Here is a 24,892-nt window from a genome sequence, read left to right as displayed (position 1 = left end):
GGTTCCAAGATTCCAGGATACCTGTAATCAATCCTAGGTTCCAGGATTGTGCATAGGTAAACTGTGCGTTAATACTCAAACGTTGAGGTGCAGCACGCATATGAAAAAGAAGAAAGAACAGCGCATAAATATACTCCTTTTATGTATAGGTCAATGTAAGGTCATTTAGAATCGCAAATTTTAAAACAAGTGAAATAGTTCAAAATTGAAAAAAAAAAAAACGTGAAATTTAACCACACAAAAATATTCACTTTTACGGTATATTAAACCATTTTACATCAGTAGTGATCCAATAGGCTCATCATGCATTGATGGACATATATAATATTCATATAGTAAAAATACTACAAACATTCACTTTGTCTTCATATAGGTTATAAAAAACTCTTATACATTATATTAAATTTGTTAACTCGTTGGCATAAATTTATTTGTACTTTGGTATACGTCTGAGTTGTACGTAAGCCAGGAACATAAAGCCCACCAAGATGGCGACTACGGCGACCGTGTTTTGCCATAGACCCCAGGTATCATAGCGAATGCCCTGAGAGATTAGATAACCTTCCCCTGGAATGCTGTGAAGAAATGAAAACAAACAAAAGTGTGTCATTTTTGGCTATTACCTTGCAGGAAAATTTAATGCTATTATAAAATACTAAGTGTAAGTAAGTATCAATTAATAAATATTGTTATGGGAAATATCCCGATTTAGTTAGTTAATTACATTCTGAATTAAGAATCAGAAAGCTTATGTAGTAAATGGTAAGGCCAAAAAAAACCCGGTTTGTCTCAAAGCTTGCGCGCGCATTTGTAAAATTTGGCGAAAATCAGATTTTTTTCTTAAAATACCATAAAAAGTCAGGAATTTAAAAAAGAAATCGCATTTCGCATTTGTTTTCAAACCACTCGTGAGCTTTGAGACAAAGCTTTTTTTTTGGCCTAAAGAGATATAGCAAATGATATGATGTAATAAAATAGTAAAATAAAAGATAAAAAACAAAAACAAGAGGATTGCGGTTAGTATTGAAGAATAATAATGACATACACCCAAACAATGTTCCGTTGTCTGTCAATATTAAATGCCATGACTTTTCCCCATCTTTTTCTTTGTCTCTATTTAACACAAATGTTTTACCAAGTTTGAATTTTCATTTTCTCATTGGATGAGAATTCCCTCTATGTGAGTGAACACTTATTTTGGCCACAGAATGTTACATTACATGGATTGTTATATTTGTTACACCTAAAACTGAAAAATCTTTTTGGTGCATGCAGAGAATAGAAGGAAGAGCGAAGATGAAAAAAGAAGTTGTTTGTTTGTTTCCCTTAGGATTCGATCCCCAGACCCGTCAAGTGCCAAGTACTTGATCGGTGACTGGTAGCCCCGGGTGTTTCTATTGCTCGTCCAATGAAACAAGGCATATATATTTATATATGACTTAAGGTGATTGCATCATCACATATCAAATGGGATGCATGCACGCACAGTGGTAGATTTTACAGCCTTCGGGTGTATCAATATTACTTCAAAGCGTTATTGCATCACTTACCAATTGACTTCGGTTCCATTGATTACATCACAGAATTGCATGCCTGTTAGCTCATTGATAGCTAATGCCTGAAACAAAATTGGAAAATTGGTCTTATTTCAAAATAGAATATGTTTTCGATCTAATAATACGGTATAGGAACCCTGGATGTCTGCAGTTCCTATGCATTCATTATACAGAGATTTCTCATATGTGTACATCCATATCAAAGCTGCTGCATGTCTCTTTTTTCCCAGACTCATCTCAAGTGGAGGTCTCTTCAAACCATCTCTAAGTCACATGGTTTTGTAATGTTCCCTGTACAAAATGTATTCCTAAACCATGTGACTTTGGGGATAGTTTGAAATGACCTCCACTTGAGATGAGTCTGATATTTATTCCTAGCTATTATGAAAAAAGAACATGCAGCAACCGACAATGTATGTCCTTGTTCGCCAATGTTTATTACCACCTCTTCATACAAACACCCCCCACCACACACACCCCTGTGGGTGTTTGTCACCAACCGAGGACATTGTGTTTTGCTATCTAACCGAGGATGTGTGTATCACCTAACCGTGGCATCGCCTAAATGGCAGATTATTTTTGTGTATAATACGAAATGGAATTTTATCCATCAACTGCTGACGGTAGTTTTTACACGCTTGGTCCTCGGTTTAAGGCATATAGCGCTATAAAGCATTTAGCATGCATTTGAAGTCTTTTGCAGCAGTTTGAAACTGCGGACTGTCCTCGGTTGGAAGTATGTCCACAGTTTATGGTGAAAAATCTTGTGTGTGTCCTCGTTTGCCGGCAAACACGTACGCACACACAAAAAAAGCATGTTACTTACATTTGTACTATATCTGAATATACTGCCATACTGCAACCACTGTAGGAATTCAGGGAGAGATTCTATGTTGATTAGGAGACCACCAAACACCTGACAAATACAAAACATAAGATATGATGGTTAGCGGGAAGTCACCAAATATGATATCAATGGTTAGGCCTAAAAAATATTGTTTGATTGGCGTAACCCGATCGACCCTAAAAAAAGGCCTGACCCAGACTTTTTTCTTATTTTTTGCAAAAAAAATATATATTTTTTTTTTAAAGAAATTGGAATAAAAAAAAGGAAAAAAAAGTTCCAAAACCTTTATCATAGGCAATTTACAGCTTAAAATGTGTAAAAAAATAATTTAAAAAATTGCCGGCCGACATACCCTAAGTTTTTTATGCTACGCCAATCAAACAATTTTTTAGGCCTTAGCAGAAATTAAAGTCACCAGCGGTTGTAATTAGCATATCATTTGTATATATACAGGTGTTGAAGGGAACAAAGCAAAAGGCCTCCCTCACTGTCTAAAACATAATCATGAAATGTTGGAAATTGATCATTTTATACATCGATATATGTGACATGATCAAGGGGAATGAGTCACAATGTAAAGTTTTTTACATCATTTCTGGCAGTTTAGGAATGCTACATTTTGATGCAAACCTCATCAAAATCAGACATCTGGTTACCAAGTTATGAGCAATTTATCGATGGCTGAAAACAGAATAAAACAAAAGAATTTGAACACTGTTTTTGGCAATATCTCAAAAACAATATCAGCGACATCCGACTCATTCGCCTTGATCTTGTCACATATTACCCACTTTTTACAATGTAATCATACTTTTAGATCCCTTCTCTTCCAACAAAACTAGGATGTCATTGATCTTTTTGTCCTCTCCCTTACTTGGTCCTTCAGTTTTGCTCAACTTTTCAACCCCTGAGTAAAAGGCAAATTGGCCTTGTAGTCTCATAGCACCAACTTAATCATTCTCTTATGGGCATATCATACTAGCCGCCACCAACAAGATGGCGACATGTAGATAAGACGTGCGTAGACATCGGTCCGTCAATCCAGGCTTAATATACCTGTTTACGACAGTTCATGGCCATAATTTATATTCCATCATATTCAGTATTATCTAAGGACAATATTAGACAGTGTTTCTGTTGAAATGTCAGCACTCAGTAGGAGAAAAACCCCTGTTAAAAACAACAACAGTGCAGGAATTCCAATGCTAATGGGTCAGCCATGGCTGACCAGTCCACTACGGTCAACGCTGTAGACAACAACATGGACACTACCACTGAACAATCTGCGGAGCAGTCATGGTTAAACCGAGTACATGTTAGTATGCAGCGAGAACAGTTTGAGACTACAGTTATGACATCCCTAGAGAAATTGCTAGCTGGCCAAGATCAATTGAAATCGGATCTAGAGATATTTAAGAAAGACATCACTAGATCAGTGACCAGTTGACTTCCAAGGAGAGGAAATAAATGAACTAAAGGAAAATACAGACAAAATGGCTACCCAACTTGACAATGCATGTTTGAACATTACAAGTCATTTCAACAACTCTTCCTATAACTTTGTACATTAGACAAGCATTGCTAATTGATGATGAATCCACAGTCTAGTAGCATATACGCGAACTTGCGGCCGGGGCGTCTGCGTGGTTTACTTCGCTCGGGCAGCTAAACCAACCATATTGCTAAGCTATGGGAGGAGGTGAATAAGTCAGAGGTTCTCAAGGAGGAATAATTTGCGAGTTGTTGGTTATCCTGAAAGTGAAGGGGAAAATGTGAAAGAAATTGTCGAAGACATTTTGATTTCCAAGTTTGGCTTTGACGATATCAAAATCGAACGAGCACACATCATCATTTTCCCCCTGGAAACGTTGCTATTCAGTTGGATGGGGGGGGGGGCTGGTGGAAGCTTATTGTGTCCTTGTTTATTGTGAAATTTTGAAGTGTTTCGGCTTATGTTATTGAGTTTCATCTTTATTTGCTACAAGATTATACTCTACTTACAATGCTTTAGGCCCTGGTTCCTTAGTAAGTAAAGTTTGCAATTTTGTATTTTCATAATTTACCTTAAGGGCTGGGGTATGAGCGTTTGGACAGTATTTATTTTGGGACATTAGAGCACATCAGACATATCGAATTGCATTCTGAATACGAAGAATGTCATTCTGATATCAAATAATTTTGATTTTTTGAAATTGCAATTTAATACACATTTTATGGCAAATCATTAAAATTGATATTTTTGATATTTAACAGTACTTGAAGTAAACTTTATAAATCTGATGATTTATACTTAAAGTGTATGTAGGTGGGATGAAAAGCTGACGATCAATTGAAAATTTTGACCTTTCGTATTGAATATATGGATTTTTTTCCCAAAACACCAAAAAAAAATTAGGTCTTTTTGGGAAAAATCCATATCTTCAATATGAAAGGTCAAAATTTTCAATTGACCGTCTTTTCCTCCCTGCTACATACACTTTAAGAATATATCATTAGATTTATATAATTTACTCGAGGACTGTTATATATCAAAAATTGAAAAATATCAAATTTTTATAATTTGTCATAAAATTTGTATTATATTGTGATTTTCAAAAATGAAAATTATTTGATATCAGAAAGACATGCTTCAGTATTCAGAATGCAATTCGATAGGTCTGAGGTGCTCTCATGTCCCACAAAAAATACTGTGAAAAACGCAATAAACGCCATTTTAGATCCCTTAATTATCGTGAAATTAATGCCAATTTACGGTTGATTAACCATATTTTTAATTTGCGGTAAATTAACAACACTGATATATTTATCTTGTCCTTTGTTTCTTAGGCTTCCGCACTTGTCTTGTGTTGTTGTTATGTGTGTGAGTGTGTTTTATTTTTTGTAAGGTGGTACAACAATTGTGCAGGCATTTGCCTTTTGTTGCATCTCCTCCATCTTCAGTCTGTCCACATAGAAGTACAATAAAACCAAACCTGTGGCATTGAGGGTCGATGCATTGCGTCACACATACTGCGTGTTAAAAACCGCAACACGTAAAAAGCGTGGTGCGCTTGGCAAGTACAAATCTTGCAGCGTTTGGCGCGCCAAAGAAGCATTTACACACGCATTGCACTGAAACAATTATTCTCATACCCCCAGTTTCCGAGGTCTATTTACTTTGTACTTCTATGTGGACAGACTGTTTTGTTTTTTAATCATTTTGGTGTTATTTCAGCATTTGTTGTATTTTGATGAAATGTTTTTGTATTTTGATGGAAATGTTTTTGTATTTTGATGGAAATAAATTGAATTAAATTGAATTGCATTGATCAAGAGACAAATACCTAGTTTCTTAAAAAACACTTTCATTTATAGGATATCATCAAACTTTTGGTTTGTTCCCTTAGAGCAGGCCTTCTCAACTGCCGGCGCGCGCCACTTGTGGCGCTTGGAGTTAGTCGAAGTGGCGCGTGAAATGTCGCACGGTAATTTTAATACTTTTTTCACATAAATCTAACAAAAAAGGGGTGAAAATATCCAATCTGGGTTTTTTTAAATCCAGGAGCTTCCCCCTGGACCCCCGATAAAGCACCACTGCACCTTACCCGCTATGCATACGCGCTACTTCGCGAAGTCCTCCCTTGACATGTTGGCACTTCATGATCACTCAAATTTTCCAGTTGGCACTTCAAATAAACTAGTTGAGAAGTCCTGCCTTAGAGTGACCATATTTAGATGGAAGAAACATCAAAAACACTGTTGGCAACACCTTTCTTCCCCCCACACCCCTAGTTCTGTAAACCATCCCAAGATGTGAAATGTTTTATTCCAATATCACACTTCATATCAAAATCTTGTCATCTGTAACTTAACCAAAATTGTACTCGTACAAACCCTACTTTTGGATCATTTATTCCATTCATTATCAGTAAGTTATTAAGGTTAGCAACTATTTTAAACTGTTGCAGTTTGGTCGTTCACTGCATCTTGCGAATATCTTGCGAATGGTAGAGAGAGCTTTGGCAAAAATTGCATTGATCATGTCACAGCGAATGTGTAGAAGAATTCAAATATCACAGATATACTTTTGTAGGTCCTGTGGTTCTTGAGTTATGTTGAAAAGAGGGCTGAAACAACAACACTTTTGTAAAACGTACATAACTCATTTACAACAATAAATCAAGCAAGTTTTCAAAGTGTATGATTTGTAGAATGAACTTTTACAAAACATCAAAAGTGTTATTTTTCAATAATAAATTGATTTAGATAATGAAAATCAATTTTTTTTGCTGCTTCGACCAACAATACCAAGTCTACCCTTCAGCTGCAGTTAAGAGATCTCCCTACCCACACACCCACTCCCTCTACCCACACACCCACCCCCTCCACCACCCCACACACTGTTATCCATTATGTACTTACCATCATAAATACATAGGACATGGCCAGTGCTAATGTAGCAATTGCCATAATGCCGATACTAGCACTCATGAAGAAGGATAGAGCACAGGCGCATATTGTTGTTAATATCATTTGCAAATAGAAGAAGAAGAAAGCAAACGCTGTTGGTTTGAGTCCTAGAAATGTAAACAAAATAAGCAACATTTAAGTCAAAATGCTATTTTTTGGCCCAAGTAAGCAACTTTTTAAAATAAATTGAACAGTTGTTTATAAAATTATAACAGTTACTGGTAGCCTATCTTGATTTACACACTCCTGGTCCAATTTACATTGTCACACATTGTTGCAAATTATCACAAGGGATTAAGTAATTTACGTAAAAAAAGTTGCAGTTTTGAAAGCTGCACTTTGGTCCATTCAACTCTCACAATGCAGAATGTAACATGTTAGTCATAATGCATTGTTTGAGGGTTCAATGGACCAAAGTGCAACTTTCAAAACTGCTTATTTTCTTTTAATAAACCAGTCAAACAAACAAATTTATATTAATAGCTCTATTAATAGGCTTTTTAGGTTTGGAATTTTACAAACCTTCATAATTCGCTATTTGAGTTGAAATACATACTTACGGAAGATATGATTTCAATCTCCCACAAAGAAAATGCAGATTTTAAATGGAGTCATCCAGGCAGGGAACCCTATTTGAAATTCACACTCCCTGTGTGGGAAAATAAGGTTGGTCTGAACCATGGAATTTGGAAACTTTCAGGCCTCATAACTGCTAAATTGTTGGTCTAAACTATATAAAAGTATACATATTTAGAATGGCAAAGACTTGATAATTTCATCTGTGAGGTCAAAATGCTAATTTTTGGCCCAAAATCCCAAAAAATGTTTTTTATTAATTTTTAAAAACTAGATAAAAAATATCAAGGAGCCGTTTTTTATTTTTTTGAATTTCGACCAACTTTGAGAAATTTGCACCAAAAATGGTCAAAAAATGCTGAATTTCGCACAAATTTCAAATATTTTTGGTGAAGTTGGTCACAATTTAAAAAAATTAAAAAAACGGCTCCTAGATATTTTATCCAGTTTTTAAAAATTAATTTTAAAAATGTTACCCCAAGAATGTTTTTGTTACATTTAACGCAAAAGAAATGGATCAAAAACCGTTATTTTTGGGATTTTGACCTCACAGATGAATTGATCAAGTCTTTGTCTAAATATGTATACTTTTATATAGTATACATTAACCAACAATTTAGCAGTTATGAGGCCCGAAAGTTTCCATAATTCCAGGGTTCAGACCAACCTTAAGTTTATGTCCTCTAAAGGGGATATATGGATTTCAATTGGAATAGCCCAATGATGTACCTGTAAAGTTAAAAGATGACACAAATATCAGTCAATATCCAGACTCACCTATCATCCAGTATGTGATGCAGCAAAACCCTAAGTTTGGAATTATTCTCATCGGAATCAGATCACAGAAAACTTTGGAAAAGAAATATGCTGACACACGATAAAAACCACTAGCCGATTCATGCCTGCAAATGTATTAAATGAAGACAAAGTTATGCTCAGTTACACAAGACATAGTAAAAAAGTCATTATGCCTATATGCTGGCTAAGAGATTAAAAAGAGCCAGTAGAAACAATTGTGGGAAAGACCTTTTTTTATATTCCACCACATGGGAAGAGGTAACCGGCACGGCCGCGCACACTGTACTTACAGTATGTCCAGCACCTTCTGGGAGATACTGAAGGGATGCAGCAGCCAAACAAAATTGTTTCGCTTGCCCAAGATCGCAATAGTTGGAGAAAGCTTGTAGTCGCCTGCTCCGCAGCCGACTCATGATGAGAAACAGACTTCTGTCATTTGCCCAGTTTTACCGACTGAACTTCTCCACTATTCTAGTTAAATCCATACACCTATGAAAGACATGACCATAATCTCCTACACTAGGAGTGTGAATTTCAAATGAGATTACCTAAATGGGTGACTCCAATTAAAATCTATACCCCTGTGTGGGAGATTAAGGTCTTGTCTTTAAAAGTAGTGTATGGACTATGGATTTCAACTGGAATAGCCCTTTCCCTTGCATTTATCCTCTTAAAAGGTTACACAATATATTATAAATGAAAAATGAAGCTCAGGCGAACTGACACTATAATATAAGAGAAAAAAATCCGAACCGTTCAGATTCGAACCAGCGCAAACTCACAATTTGATGTCGATGAGTTCACCATATAATGATTTTATTCTCTCAGAAATGTCTCGGGCCAAGCATATTAATTATAAAGAGAGAGGGACCTATTTGCTGTGTGCAATGTGACGCGTAAAGCAAGTTTTTCTTGGCAATTACTATGAGTGGTTTTTGATGATGTACCACATTCCAACTTCATTAATCAATATCTATCAGAGATCATATTCAGACAACTAACATGAAATGAAGTGTTCAGGCACAAAATGCCATCTTAGATTTTGTTACTTTATCATCAACATTATTATTGACAGGGTTGTTCAAACTTTATATTACTTTTGATATTTGTATATGTACCAAACCAAATTCACACTAATTGGTACCCTTTCCAACAAGTGATTACATAAATACTTATTAGACAAAACCTGGTATATGGCTTGTAGAAGCGCAATTCCAGCTTGCTTTCCTCTTTATTTTTCAGAAATTACTTACATAAAGACGACTCTTTCATTGATGAATAACTCCAATGCACTCAAATTACTAAAGACCATGTTCATAACGAGGAAGAAGAACACACCAACCCTGTACAGAAAATGAGAAGAGAACTATTAGGTGTGGGGACTAATAATCTTGCCCATCACAACCAATGCAGTGAAGGGCATGGTATACAAAGACAAGGCAGAGTTAGGTCAGACTGACACAAACATCAAAGACACCACCAACCATGTACTAGATTAGTGAGTCTGTGCCTACACGCGCATTTGACTGCACACTTGCAACCCAACTGTGTTAGAGCATTGATATCACTACTAAGGCATCAGAGACAAATTTGTTCGATCTTTGGATCGACCGGCGATCCTGCTTCGATGGTTGTTATTAATGAATATTAACTAATTAATCGGAATTAATGTTAAAATTATATTGGTTACTATCACTCCATGCACAAATTACTATTTTATCCCAATTAACAACAGTAAATTAATTGATTTCATAAATTGTAAGGATCGACCAAGCATCGATGGTCGATCGAAAGATCGAACCGATTTGTTTCTATCGCCTAAGTGTGAGATAAGACAAAGTATAGTTGTGAATCGTTCTTGGAACAATATTCCAAATATTTAAAGACAAATTAGCAACCCATTTATGGGATGAGTTTCTATTTTTGGTTCATCTGAAGTTTGATCATGACTTTGATGCTTTTTCACTGTTGCGCCGCAACAGTGCTGACGAAACTTATAAGCTCTGTGCGATATCCTTATGTGCACGGTTCCATACTGTGACCGGCGAAATACTCACCTATGTCGCTGCCAAACTTGAGGTGAAGTTTAGTTTGCACAATTAAGTTAAAGCCATAATGTACGATATTATAATATGAAATTGGTTAATTTTTTTAAAACCTGATTTTTTTTGCATATTTGTAATGTTTACATGTGTCCCAACTTGTCCCTAAATGGAATCGGCCAAATTTGTTGTCTTTGGAGGTCAACAGAGCAAAGACAAAGTCATAAATTCATGAAATTATGACTTTATGTCCTCCCATAGAACTGCATGTTAAATGGCCAAAATAATAACCAGTGGGATTTCTTTCAATATACCTTGCTATTTCAGCTTAAAATGGACAGGAATCCTTTCCGGTAGTTATTACTAATATTATTTCAACATTTTGAATGAAGAAAAACAAACCTAAAATTTGATGGAAATCATACATTTAGGCTTTAATAAACTATAGAAACTCTTTTATGTGATAGAACCCCACTTTCACTGATCCTTGGCAAGAACAAATACAGTCAACAGAAACGATCAAGTGAAGTAAACTTTTTTTTTAATGATTATGCTGTTATTCTTACTATGCTACTATACATACCTATTCTGAATGCCTGAATCTCTGCTTGTGTCTAGTTGAAAGTATATACCACCTACGATGAGTGAGAAGATCACCATGACAACAAACTGAAATGACAAGAATAACAAAGTGAAAATTCATATGTTGCTTTATTTGGTTTATATTATTACAACTACTAGCTTGTTTAACATTTCCAAGTTAATATTGATTCTGCAGACAAAACTGATCCAACAGATTATGATCATGACAGCTGAGCGGCACAAAAGCATGTGTCCATTAGCTGCTTTTTGTAAGATTGCTCGTGATATGCATGTTTATGAGAAACGAACATTATGTCTTTGTGCTGCTCAGTGAGCCATTGATAAGACCAGCATTATGTTAAGATTAGTAATGCAAAGCAATAATAATTGTTCTTGTTAATAATTATTCCTCCCTATTACATCATCATTATCATCATCATCAGTCGGCTGCGGAGCTATTGCGATCTTGGGCAAGCATAAAAATTTGTTTGGCTGCAGCATCCCTTCAGTATCTCCCAGGAGGTGTTGGACATACTGTAAGGCCGTCCCGGTTTCCTCTTCCCATGTGGTGGAATATAAACAGGTCATATTTAGCAGGCAGTCTCGTGGACCATCCTTTTAAGACAACTTATCCACCCATCTCTCAATGACAAGAGTAGCACAGGCTCTGGGCTGGACTCTGATACCTAATCTAATGATTTTCTAACTATAGTTGGTACTCGCTTCGCTCACTATTTGAGAGGCATTGCAGTTAGGAAACGGAGCTAGTTCGGTGCTTGCTTCGCTCACTATTCGAGAGGCGTTGCGGTTTGGGAACAGGGCTAGTTTGGTGCTCGCTTTGCTCACTATTCAAGAGGCACCGCGGTTTGGGAACAGAGCTAGTTCGCCTAGTTCGGTGCTTGCTTCACTCACTATTCAAGAGGCATCGCGGTTTGGGAACAGAGCTAGTTCGCCTAGTTTGGTGCTTGCTTCGCTCACTATTCAAGAGGCATCGCGGTTTGGGAACAGAGCTAGTTCGCTTAGTTCGGTGCTTAATTGCTTCGCTCACTATATTCAAGAGGCGTCACGGTTTGGGAACAGGGCTAGTTCTATGACAAAGAGTAATATTGTAACCCTTTACAATTCAGATCTTACCTGGAATATTGAAGTCATGGGATTTCTGATGATATTCTTCACTGCTCTCACAGATACAGTACCCAACTAGAAAAAACCCAAACAAATATGTATCAAATATTGCACCAACAAATGATCAACAATTTGACCATAATATCTAATTTCATAAAACACAGCAAATGACACGCTAGGTAAATGTAAACTGGTATCATAAGTGTTGAGTACTACTGTACTAGCATGTGTAGTTTAACCATGGTTTGCAAATATGACAGGCTCACTCACACAATGATACTTTTTTGCTACCTGCATTCTGATTTATTTCACTATCAAATTGTTTTCACATTTGCCACTTGTCCACTTCATAAGCCCATGTATGCTGATTCCAAAAATGCAAAAATCAGAATTTCAATGAATTTTCGGGTATTCTAGTTTGGCAAAACATTTCATTTCTTGATTAAATGGCTGACTACATGCTACACATCACACACTCTTCGTGTTAGGCCGTAAAAAATGGATGGTTTGTCGAAGAACTATTTTGGTCAAAAAGCTATGTGCTATGCAGTATTTTGTGTTTGTTTTGGAGGGGGATGCTATGCACTATGCTGGATTTTTTAATTGCATTTTTTGGCCCCTTTTTTGGGTAGTTCATGGCCAAATTGTTGACTTTTTAAAAACATTTTTGGACAACTAACAAATTCTCTTAGGGCCTATTGAGCTGGGAAAACCTATAAAACTTATGCAGCAGGACCTGATGAGATACCTCCATGGTTTCTCAAAATGTTTGCTGAGAAACTTGCGCCGATATTTACAGACTTGTTCCAAGCTTCTGTTGTTCAAGGGACTCTCCCCCATCAATGGAGGGAGGCAAACATTTGTGGCATCTTAAAAAGGGGGACAAAGCCGTGCCTGAAAATTATAGACCCGTCTCGTTAACAAGCGTCAGCTGCAAGATTCTGGAGCACATTATACATTCACATGTTATGGATCACTTGGAGCAGCATAATATTTTGGTTGATTCACAACATGGCTTCAGATCTAAGCGCTCCACTGAAACTCAACTCATTTTAACTGTTGATGATATTGCAAGAGCTTTGGAACAAGGGGATTCAGTGCACATGGCAGTTCTAGACTTCTCCAAAGCCTTTGATAAGGTTCCTCATGAACGCCTTCTGAATAAGCTTCATCATTACGGGATTAGAAACAACCTTCATCAATGGATCAGAAGTTTTCTATCAAATAGGACCCAGAGAGTTGCATGTGAGGGCAATTTTTCATCACCCAAAGAGGTCCTTTCTGGAGTACCACAGGGGACGGTGTTGGGGCCGTTGTTGTTTTTAACCTATATAAACGACCTCCCGGACATGTTGAGCAACCAAGTAAGACTCTTCGCAGACGACTGCCTGGTGTACTCTACAGTGTCAAATGAAAGGGACATGGACTCTCTACAAGCTGATCTAAAATCTCTTGAAACATGGCAGGAGACCTGGAAGATGAGCTTTAACCCTTCCAAATGCACGGTCATGGAAATTTCCTTGAAGAGAAACCCTCCACACAGAGACTATATTTTCTGCGGGCAAGTTTTACAGCAGCCAAACTCAAATCCTTACTTAGGGGTGCAGCTGGATAACAAGCTGAATTGGGGAGAACATGTTACAAACACAGTTAACAAAGCAAACCGGACTCTGGGTTTCCTAAGGAGAAACTTGTGGTTTTGTCCAGGGGAAGTGTAGTCTACTGCATATCTAACGTTAGTGCGTCCAGTCTTAGAGTATGCTGCGTGTGCATGGGACCCATACAGGGCGGGACTCATAAAGAAGATTGAAAGTGTGCAGAGAAAAGCTGCAAGATTTTGCCCAGGGGATTACCAAAGAGAAAGTAGTGTCACTCAAATGCTGGAAGATCTCGGATGGGACACTCTAGCTGTCAGAAGGGAGAGAAATCGTTTAGCTATGTTTTACAACATCCAAAATGAGTTGGTAGGAATCAACAAAGAAGCCTATATTCAAACTTCTTCTGCGGCGGGTTTGAGAAGAAACCACCACCTACATGTTGAAATTCCATTCATCAAGAAGGACGTCTATAAAAGCTCATCTTTGCCAAGAACTGGAAGGGCATGGAATTCCCTCACTCAAACCACTATATCAGCCCCATCTTTAGATATATTCAAGAAAAACCTCTAGCTTGCAGGTCACCAAATAGTTAGCGATTTGCGGTTTTCGCCCTGCTGACTACAACTTCAGAAGGTTCAGAAGGTTCAATTCACTCCCATATTACGGCACTTTACCTGGTGTAGGAAAGATGTTGGATAGTCTATTTTTTGGACTGTCACTGTCTCTGTTTGCTGGTACCTTGAAAACACTCGTTTAGTATTCTCTTGCATTGCTGTGTAATACTTGGAATTCATGAAGTTCTTCACAAGTGGCGTTTGTTTCGATTCCGAATCTAATTCCGAACTGATTTTGATTGCTGTATCCGAATGTGACCTGTTTTTGACATCTTTTGGTCAAAAAGCTATGTGCTATGCAGTATTTTGTGTTTGTTTTGGAGGGGGACGCTATGCACTATGCTGGATTTTTTAATTGCATTTTTTGGCCCCTTTTTTGGGTAGTTCATGGCCAAATTGTTGACTTTTTTAAAACATTTTTGGACAACTAACAAATTCTCTTAGGGCCTATTGAGCTGGGAAAACCTGTCAAACTTATGTTCAATTCACTCCCAAATTACGGCACTTTACCTGGTGTAGGAAAGATGTTGGATAGTCTATTTTTTGGACCGTCACCGTCTCTGTTTGCTGGTACCGTGAAAACACTCGTTTAGTATTCTCTTGCATTGCTGTGTAATACTTGGAATTCATGAAGTTCTTCACAAGTGGCGTTTGTTTCGATTCCGAATCCGATTCCGAACTGATTTTGATTGCTGTATCCGAATGTGACCTGTTTTTGACATCTGTTGAGGAATACATTATAATAAGTGTTAGGAATTGAGTTTCTGTGGGAAATACCCCCACCCCTCAGATATGAATGTTCTATACATCGAAAGAGGAAAACATATCAAATAATCAGCTAACAGTAGGTGAAAAGAGCACACCATCAAATATTGTAAGCTTCAAATAATAAAAGAAACACATTTTTTACCAAATATTATGTAAATGACCCCAGAAAAATCAAAACATATCCCTTATTTATCCCTGGAATATCTAATGCTAAGTTCTTTGGCATTAGTATGTTTATACACTCATACAATGACCTTTGACCCCAGTATGTTTATACACTCATACAATGACCTTTGAATGAGATCAACTGCTGAGCTATCATTGTTGTCTATCTGGAGGTCAATGCATTTTGTTATTGGAATTAACTTATACCAGTTTAACTCATACTGAACTCATATGTACAACAAAATATGTCATGTGGTCAAGTCATTAACACACATTACATAAATATATGTCATGTGATCCAACAAAATGAGTTGGATGTCAGGAATATTGAGTTTGAGATACAGCTAATGATATTATTCAACTTCCTTTGTGTTTTATTGTTCCGAGCTGGCCTATAAAGGAACTTTGAGGCCCTAAAGACCAGGTGGGGAGTAGCATATTTTCAGGACAATCCTTTTGACAGTCAGCAAAGTAAAAGAATTGATCCAATTTGAGAAAACAGAGTCTTGGATGGGGGCAACATTTCCTATATTGGGTTGATGTCATCAATTTCCATCTTGACAATACTGGGAACAAAATGTTCTACAAGGGCATGGTCAGCCAATTAGCAAAATCAGTAAGAAAATGAACTTTCATTTTGATACCTTCTCTTCCAGACCCTTGACTATGCTTAGATACCTACAGAAGGCAAGGACTCAGCAGTATATCTGCTGAACACCCAAGCAAAACATGTGCCTAATACATTAACTATGATAAAGAGTAAATCCTTCACGCAGACAAGGCCACTGTGATGGCAGCCTCAGATTACCAACTCTCCCAGGAGATCAGTCATGTGGCATATGTGATATACCCATAATCATTTCACATGAATGTGTGCTCATTATTTACTGTTAGAATTGTCCTTCACCCTGGCAGGGTGTAAGACAATGCTAGACACAATTGTCTAATGCTAGACACAACAGTGTCTAGTATTGTCTTATCATTTACTATGTCAAGCTTGACCTTTTTATCTATCAAAATAATACTGAGCCTCATTTTATAAGGCTTGTTCAGACGATCGCTTATGAAGTCACTTGAAAGTACTTTCGAATGTAAACTTGCAAGTAGTGCCCGTCTAAACGCACTCGCATGTAGCTACATGCAAGTTACTTTTGACGATTGTACATGTAAGATATCTTGGCCAGTGTGAACAAGACTTGCATGTAACTCTTATGTAAGCATGACCTTGATGATCCAATCCTATTGTGATTGTGTAAATAATAATCATGGCATAATTTATCAGTGAAGGTCATGCTTACTTTAATTTGAGTTGGCTTACAAGTAAGTCCGGTGTGGACACACATTTGCTTGTAGGGTAATTTAATTGCTGGCTTGCATGTAAGTTACATTTGAAAGTAGGCTACGGTCTAAACACACCCATAGAAATAAGGACTGTACGATAAAAATTACAGCTGTCTTGAGTTTTGACCATATTTCATCCCAAATATTATTACAATGAAAATGGGTGTTATTACACCAAAAGGCCGGTCGAGTGCAGATCCATCGAAACATGCGTGAATAAATGCTAACCTCATTGTGACATCATCCAAGCAGCAAAGTTCATTTCTCATTGAAAAAGCGTTATCTGACGGATCTGCAGTGGACCATTGTGCTAAAAAGATGTGTTGAATTGTACAGGGTGTCCCTGAAAGAACTGTATTTTAAGGCATAGATCAAACATAACTAAATAACCGATGTGGTTGAGGAATATATCAGCTATCACACACTTTTTGAATTTTGACAATTGACAATTGACCGCTCTGTTTTTGAAATAAAAGAAGTTTACGAAACTACCTCATTTTCAATCTGTTCCATGGAGTCAAATATCTACAATGACAATTTGACAATAGACGCCTCATGCGCTGATGCGATGCAGTGATTAGCACTCCAAATACACATCACCGATTGATATTTGAATTCATGGAAAGGTATGAAAATGAAGGAGTTTCATAAAATTCTTATATTTTAGGAACAGTCAATTGTCAAAATTCAACTCAACCACGCCAGTTATTTAGTTATGTTTAGTTGTCTAAAATCACAATTCAACAACTCTTCCTATTTTGAACAGCTTGTTGCTGTTGTTAAACTGTGATGAAACCACACTTACGAATAAGCGTATACGTGGACTCACTCAGTAAGATAGAAGTACGCTCATGCATGACATGTTATCTGGGTATTAATGGTCACATTTGTAAACCTCATCGGTGTATGCACAGTCAAGTTAGCTCAATCGATAAGGCGTTTGACTATGGTGCGAGAGGTTGCAGGTTCGATCCCTGGCGTTACCGATCACATGCTCATAGGATTGAGTTAGCTTGAAATTCCCCTGGATAAGGAACTTACTCCTAATTATCTCGTTGTAACCCGTACAAAACTCGGGGAGCTGATCCTGGTTACGAAAGTTATTTGGAATGTCTAGGCTGTGTGCTCTTGAAGCAGCAAAGTCCCTGAATTGTTGTTAAATGGTTTATGGAATGGTGTGGGCCGTAGTGGTCAGCGACAACCTGTTAAGTGGGCTGAGGCTTGTGGATCAACGTCTAGGCATTGTGCCTGTGCGTAGCGCAAAACTTAATTGAATTCCTCATTATCTTTGATTTGATTTGATTTGTTCGGGTTTTGACAACCCTGGATAACCCAAGAAAGCCTCTATTGAAGCTTATTTCCATTGGGGTCCATTTGAACACCGGGACGGGTTGGGAACAGTCGGGGGATAACCCGGGACCTCATGCACTAAAGGCAAGTACCCTAACAATGGCGTCACGCTCTCCACGATCTTTCTCACTTACTATATTCATCTGCAACATCAGCTACTGAGGCTACAGCTGTGGAATCACCATTAATAACATCCAAGAAGAAATCTGCTGGGTTATTATGCTCCTCACACACAAATCCTGTACAAAGATTAAAAGAAAACAAAACATATACATTCAATACTGAATGTTATTAAAGTGGTTGAAGAGTCAAAACACACTGTAAAAGTATTATAAACCCTAATTCTTACCCAAACCTTGAACTTCACTCTAATCCTAACCTATAACCTACATGTAAGGCCTAATCCTAACCCCAACCATGACAATAAGTCTAACTCTAACTCTAACGTAAATCTGACCTTAACCTGAGTCTAACCCTATCTCTAACCCTAAACCTTACACCTGGGAACCAAGGGAGAACAGTGCCAGTGCATTGATTGGTCACCCCAGGTTAAATAAGAAATAAATAAATAAATAAATAAATAAACCTTATGCTAAGTATGTGCAATATCACTATCAACGATGATATCACAATGTAATTTTCAATATCACAATTTTTTTAAAGCTTTTAACAATGTGTTTGCGAAATAGCAGAATCTCCCAGAGCTGCGCATTGTATTACTGGAAGATATCCCACAATGCAATGTGACCACTGGAAGTAATGAATTTGACTGTATATCAAAGTGAATTTGTTAAAAGCTAAGATAATTTGTGTAAAACATACTTTCATGTTCTACCATAAGTAATTTTGTTGTGAGAGTCTCAAAATTGAGTACAATTGTACTCGGTGTAAGAAAGCTTTAATAAAATTGCGATACGGTGATATCGGGATATTTTTGCTCCCTCGGTGTACGATATGAAAAACACTGGCGAAGCCCACACTTACCTTCAAATGCTAACCCTAACCCTGGCCTTAACCCCAGCCCTAATCCTAACCTGAAATGCCCTAAACCCTAATGTTAACCATTTTTGGACTAATGACTCTTCCCATTTAAGTAATCTTTTTAATAGTGTGAGACCATAGATATTTTTTTTTGATAATCTATGGTGAGACTGTATGTAGGGTGTGCTAGCCTACATGCATGCTTGCATATATGTACTCCTATGTGTGGTCTTCTATATACAGCCAACAAGGGAAATTTTCTAGCATTTTTATGGCAATAACATATTTTTATCTGATGTGGAACATGACCCTAACCCAAGGTCATCCCCAGTCATAATAATGCATTTTTAGGGCATTTCAATAGCAGGGTAACATCAAGGGAGATAGTACCGCCGAGAAAAGCTAGAAATGTCCCTTGTTTTAGGCGAGTGTGGTGTATTACAATCTCCAATAGATGGCATGATAAGTTGAACTGTTTAATGAAAATGTATTATTATAAAATTTATAGATACCTAATGCTCATTGATTATTTCTTTAAGTAATTAGGGAAAGTTGTTTTTTCCAAACACTTTTTCAGAAAGTTTTATAAGCTTTGGAAAATGCTTCAAAAAAACATTCTGCACCATAAAAAATGTAAAATTTTGTCGAAATGTTCTTACAAAAATACAAAATAGTTTTCTTTCAAACATTTAAAAAAAAATATTATCGTTTGTCCACACCTAATAACATTATGTTACCAATGTTTTGTGACAACTTAAAAAAATTTGGTGCAAATGTTAATAATATGTTTCATACCCCTAATTTAAATGTTTGTTTTTTTTAAAAATCTTTTGACAATTTTACAAAAACAGTTCATGTTTTTTTTCTATGTAGGAAGGATTGAGGTTTCTTCCAATAAAGTGGTGCTTCGTCAGGATGAGGATAAACTAAAGCCATGATTTTTGCGTGTTACAAAATTTAAAATCTGTGTTACAAATTGATGATTTCCGTGATTTTCCGTTTTCCACAATAAAGCACTGAAAAGTTAAAACAAACATGTTTTAAAAGTGTATTTTGTCTTACATTTTACTGTAGTTTGACCAGAATCTTGCATCTTAGGCCTAAAATTAATGCTAGAATGGATTGTTTAATGGTTGACTAGCTAGATGAGTAAATGGGAGCGATCACTAAAACTAGATGAGTAAATGGGTAAATGGGAGCGATCACTAAAACGATGAGTAAATGGGAGCGATCACTAAAACGGGAGGAATTACTGAAAAGGTAGAATCATTGAAAAGGTAAATTTTATTGTTCTAAACCTGTCCCTTCTGGCAGTTCATTCAGCTTCTTTCTTTCTTTTCAGTTTCTTCTACATGGGCCTAGTTAGTTCCCAAAAAAAAAAAAAACATTGCTATTTAGCTTGTGATTTTCCGTTTCCATGTTATTTATTTATTTAGGCCTAACCGCATTCCCATTTTCTAAATCTGTCCTTTCTTGCATTTCCCTTTTAGCTTCTTTTTTATATGCTGCTTAGCTTGTGATTTCCCGTTTCCATGTTAATTCTGTTCTCATTATTTTAGCTTCTATTTTCTTATATTTCCTGATTAATTTTAATCTAATTTTAGCTTTTTTTCTTACGTTTCCTGATTAGTTTCTTTCTTTCCTTCTTTATTTTGCTCCCGTTTCATTTAGTTACTGTAACCATAACCCGTATCTTTTTGTCTTCTTTTTCTTTTCTTTTTTATTCATTTTATTCTTTCTTTCTTTTCAGTTTCTTCTACATAGATATATTTTGTTCCAATAAATATATGCTGTTATTCTCCGTTTCCATGTTATTTATTTATTGATTTATTATTTTTTGATATTTTATAAATCTACCCTTTCTTACGTTTGTCCTTCCTTTTAGCTTTGGCTTTTTTTCTACATAGTTATTTTGTTCCCATTTTTCATATTTCCTGCTTAGCGTGTGATTTCGCGTTTGCATTTAATTATGTTCTCATTATTTTAGCTTCATTTTTTCATGAATTATTTATTTGTTTATTTATTTATTTACTCTAATCCACAACCCTGTACCCATACCCATCCAAGTAGGCCTACCTTTTCAGTTTTGTCCTACTTTCCTTTCTTTTCTATTTCTCTGGCACGGAAAGTTGGCCTATGCATATGCACCGTGCGTGCGAGTCACATCCCTTGTAAGCCAATGCACTAACACCAACGCGCTGCCAGTTAGTTACTGCACGCGCAACCACTGAGTTTTGACAATAAAAAGCCGGAAAATAACCGGTTTTAACCATATTTGTTGACCGTTTTCAACCAAATAAAGTGCAATGCATTTCCCATATATATTCCTCAATCTCGACGATTCATATAGGCCTAGAATAAATAATGAAATTGTACACTGACTGTCTGCAGTTGCACCCGGGTCTCCACGCAGGCACTATCAGCACTCTAGACTGCCAGACCACGGATTCCTACGTTACCTCAGCGATGACGCAAAGACCTGATTCACGCGTCGTAGCCTTAATTTCTTGGCTGCCAACCTCGATGCAGTGGTGGAAAATGGGGCGCGTAGCTCTCGTGAGGGACGAAAAGCTCGTAAGATCATTATTAAATTATGCGCTGTTGTGCATCTAGATAGCCTGAATCATTTCTTCGCCACCTCGCAGTTGGCAGAAAACGGGACAATGTTGCTCTGCGTATGGTTTTTTAATGGAAATATTATTACGCGGTTCACACTGTCCTTATTACCCACAATGCCACTGCAATCGATTTTGCATAGCAACACAACAGTTTTTTATGTTATTCTCTTAGTTACCATCAATTTTTGGAAAAACGAATGTCCGATGGAAAAATGGCAATATGTACCCGATCAATATACCACTAAATCAAAGCCGAAAGTCTAGGCAATTCGGAGAACACTCGCGCACAAGATGGGCAACCTTCCTTTTATTTATATAGATTACTGCTAAATAAACACTTTTCTTTGTTTTATTTTGCAAATCAACACAAAAGTTAGACATTTTATATAGTTTTTCACTATTTTGTGGCATTTTCAATTTTCCGTGAGCAAACCCCGAATTCCGTGAATTTGTCTGTTTTTCCGTATCACAGAGAAATCACGGCTTTAGGATAAACACACTGCAGAATCACACATGAGTGGAACAGTTCGTGGCGCAACCTTATCTTGGTGCAAATACATACAGGTGCAAGTAAATAACCCAATCCTATGGTGCAGACTTGGTGGTCGGCCCCCACAAAACAGACTTGAATGCATTGAGGGAAGCTGGGTGGGCAGGACCAAACGCCAGGGTTTGGGTTAGGGTTAGGGTGTAAATTTCAGTTCACTTACCACAGTCGCTGAAGTATGTTAATGCCTCGTTAGCAGGTCCATGATATACCGTCTCCCCAAGGGACAGTAAGTGTAGGAATTCAAACGTCTTGAAGATGGAATAACGAGGTTGGTGAATGGAAAAGATGATAGTCCGTCCTCTCCTTGATAATCTGCAAACGATAAAAAAAAAAGGATTTTAAGAGTTGCAGATGTGAGCGCTAACCATTATAGGCTTCAACATAAAAAGTTTTGAGATATTTTCTCAAAATATCAAAAGCTATCTCAAGAACCACTGAACCAACAGTAGGCTTGTTTGTACTCATTTTAATGTATTTTTCATGCCGATTCCAAATCTAGTCATGAAAATTTACAATTCTGACATTTTTTAATTTTGCAAAATTTTTTGAAACTTCAGAGAGAGTCAGGAAATGATTAAGTTTGGCACTGAATACTGACCTTTACTCCATTACATCCAATCAAACTCACTCCTATCCAGGCTCATAACCAGGAGGGATGCAGGCGTGCATCCCCTCACTTTCAGGGGAATATTTTAAAATTTACCCAAGAAGACCCAAAATAGGGGATGCACCATTTGATTTTCTTTTTTTACACCAGGTATCCGTATTGGCCAGTACTTTTTTGTTGTCCCAGTCTATTTGGTGTGTGTTTTTGCTCACTTTTACATGTTCTTTTACATGTTCTTGTACAACCTATAGACTGTGACAACGTAAAAGTACTAAAGAAAAAAAAAAAATATCCCAGGAGGGTCCTCGAAGCTATCCAGATCAAGAAGCAGGGACCTTCATTGAACCGAGACACAGGATTGGAATTAGATCCTGTGTGGGGCAACCTGATCGAACACAGCGGCACCAGGGGCAGGAAACTTCCGACTTCGGTGACGTCATCAAGTGTGCATGATGTCACCTGATCAGGTTGGTCTCTAGCCGTTTCCAAGAAAACATCAGAGTCAACAACATCAGCTGATGACGAGGAAGTTCCTTGAAAGTGCTCCCGGCAAGCGAAATACACAAGTTTAAATTAATAATTTTCATATAGATTGATGCCTTACAAAAAAACGTATGTCAGATTTGCTTCAAATAGATTTTGAACAGTGTACTTTTAAAATATGCTCAGAGCAAAACTAATTTCCGGAAAATGCCTCATGATCCACTTTAAGATTAACCCTAACACCCCATTGGGCTTTTTCCTATCGGAAGGGAAAGAGGAAATGAAAGAAGAGACGATGAACAATAAAGTCACTTGGTACCCCTGGGATTCGAACCTTAGACCCCTCGCATGTCAACCACAAGATCACTGACCGGTAGCCACAGGGGTTCCGCTGGCCCGGCCAGTGATTCCGTGCGTATTTATGACTTAGGGTCAGTGGTTTTCTTTGTTAGATTTCGCAGTATTAAGATTAATGGCATTTCTATAATGAAAGACAGAGATAAAAAGAATTTATCGCGACTGGCGTCATCTGTCAATCAAACTCGAGCACGGTTTGTTTACAAGTGTCGTGATGATGACTTGCTGAACGCGGCGGTATAACCGGGCACCTTATTGTTAATTTTGCACCTTCAAATATGCAAACCATCTCAAAAGTTAGATCTTAATAGTAGGAAACTTTCTTTCGCGAAGGCACCATGTCAACAATGCCTATGCTATTCCTTTTCTCCGATCGGCACCAGATAAATCGGCCTTCCTTTTACATGCTATTAACCTGTATAAACCAATCAAGGATCGAAATTAAAGAGTGACATCAGACGCGATAAAATCTTTTTATCTCTGTCTTTCATTATATAAGCATACTCCTTTTAATAGTACCTCCATACTGTCACTGCGTACATTTTGTAACAGTCCTTTATCTGCTGATTAAAAGTGTGCTGTACTAATAATAATTTGTTAACTTATGATAAAAGTTCAGTCATCAACAGTGGCGTGTTAGGGGGGTTCTTTGGGGGCTTCAGCCCCCGCACTTCATTAAAAATCATGTAAAATCAGCTGTTTTTTGGCAATTTTAGCCATTAAGCCCCCAAGATAACTCTGAAAGTCCCCCCAGGAACAGATCTTGGACATGCCAGTGATCAATGACCAAGGTCAATCATAAGTGACCAATGCATTAACTTTATCGTCAAATTATTTGGATTCTGATCGATACTAATAGAGGCATACTATTTTAATAATACATCCATACTGTCACTGTGTTCATTTTGTAAAAGCCTCTTATCTACTGATTAAAAGTGTGCTGTACTAATAATAATTTGTTAACTTATGATAAAAGGTCAATCATCAGTGATCAATGCCATAACTTTATCATCAAATTATTTGGCTTCTGATCAATACAAACAGATATACCCATCATCTTAGATAAAAGTGCTTCAAATAATACACCAATGCAACCGGGGGCACTCAACTTTAGAAGTGACGGGTATGTGCCTACCGACGTTGTGAAGTAGGGGCCTATCGGTACAAAACATTGTTTTAAAAAACGTGGGTCATACAAACAAAATGAAAAAGGGGGTCATTGGGTATAATATTTTGAAAAAAGGGGGTCATTGGGAATAACATTTCAAAAATAGGGTCATCGGATAAAACATTTTAAAAACAATTAAGCAAAATTCTATTTCTTGTTGCAAATTTCCAAAATTTACAATACAAATTTGCTGAAATAAGAGAATTTGAAATCTTGTGGCATTTTGATGATACAATTCTAGGAGAAAAGGGGTCATTGGGTAGTGGTAGCCGCACCTAAAAAAAGGGGTCATCAGGTATAGCTTCAAAAAAGGGGGC

General features: G+C 37.1%; 1 protein-coding gene across 3 annotated transcripts in view; it reads right to left on the bottom strand.

Annotated features, from left to right (window-relative positions):
- Nucleotides 1-427: 427 nt before the first annotated feature.
- The window catches only part of LOC140159116 (broad substrate specificity ATP-binding cassette transporter ABCG2-like), a 76,029-nt gene continuing 51,564 nt past the window's right edge, over nt 428-24,892 (bottom strand). For all 3 annotated transcript variants that reach the window (XM_072182471.1, XM_072182472.1, XM_072182473.1), the window contains 11 exons: nt 22,121-22,272; nt 17,946-18,050; nt 14,698-14,909; nt 11,985-12,050; nt 10,852-10,937; nt 9,480-9,569; nt 8,206-8,330; nt 6,805-6,959; nt 2,383-2,472; nt 1,551-1,618; nt 428-575 (listed from right to left, as the gene is read on the bottom strand). In XM_072182471.1, the coding sequence (XP_072038572.1) occupies nt 428-575; nt 1,551-1,618; nt 2,383-2,472; nt 6,805-6,959; nt 8,206-8,330; nt 9,480-9,569; nt 10,852-10,937; nt 11,985-12,050; nt 14,698-14,909; nt 17,946-18,050; nt 22,121-22,272 (1,297 nt within the window). The remainder of the gene's footprint in view (nt 576-1,550; nt 1,619-2,382; nt 2,473-6,804; nt 6,960-8,205; nt 8,331-9,479; nt 9,570-10,851; nt 10,938-11,984; nt 12,051-14,697; nt 14,910-17,945; nt 18,051-22,120; nt 22,273-24,892) is intronic.

This window comes from Amphiura filiformis, chromosome 8 (assembly GCF_039555335.1).
Source record: "Amphiura filiformis chromosome 8, Afil_fr2py, whole genome shotgun sequence".
Classification (NCBI taxonomy): Eukaryota; Metazoa; Echinodermata; class Ophiuroidea; order Amphilepidida; family Amphiuridae; genus Amphiura; species Amphiura filiformis.
Note: the sequence above shows the minus strand (reverse complement) of the source record. Positions and strands in the feature narration are given on the sequence as shown.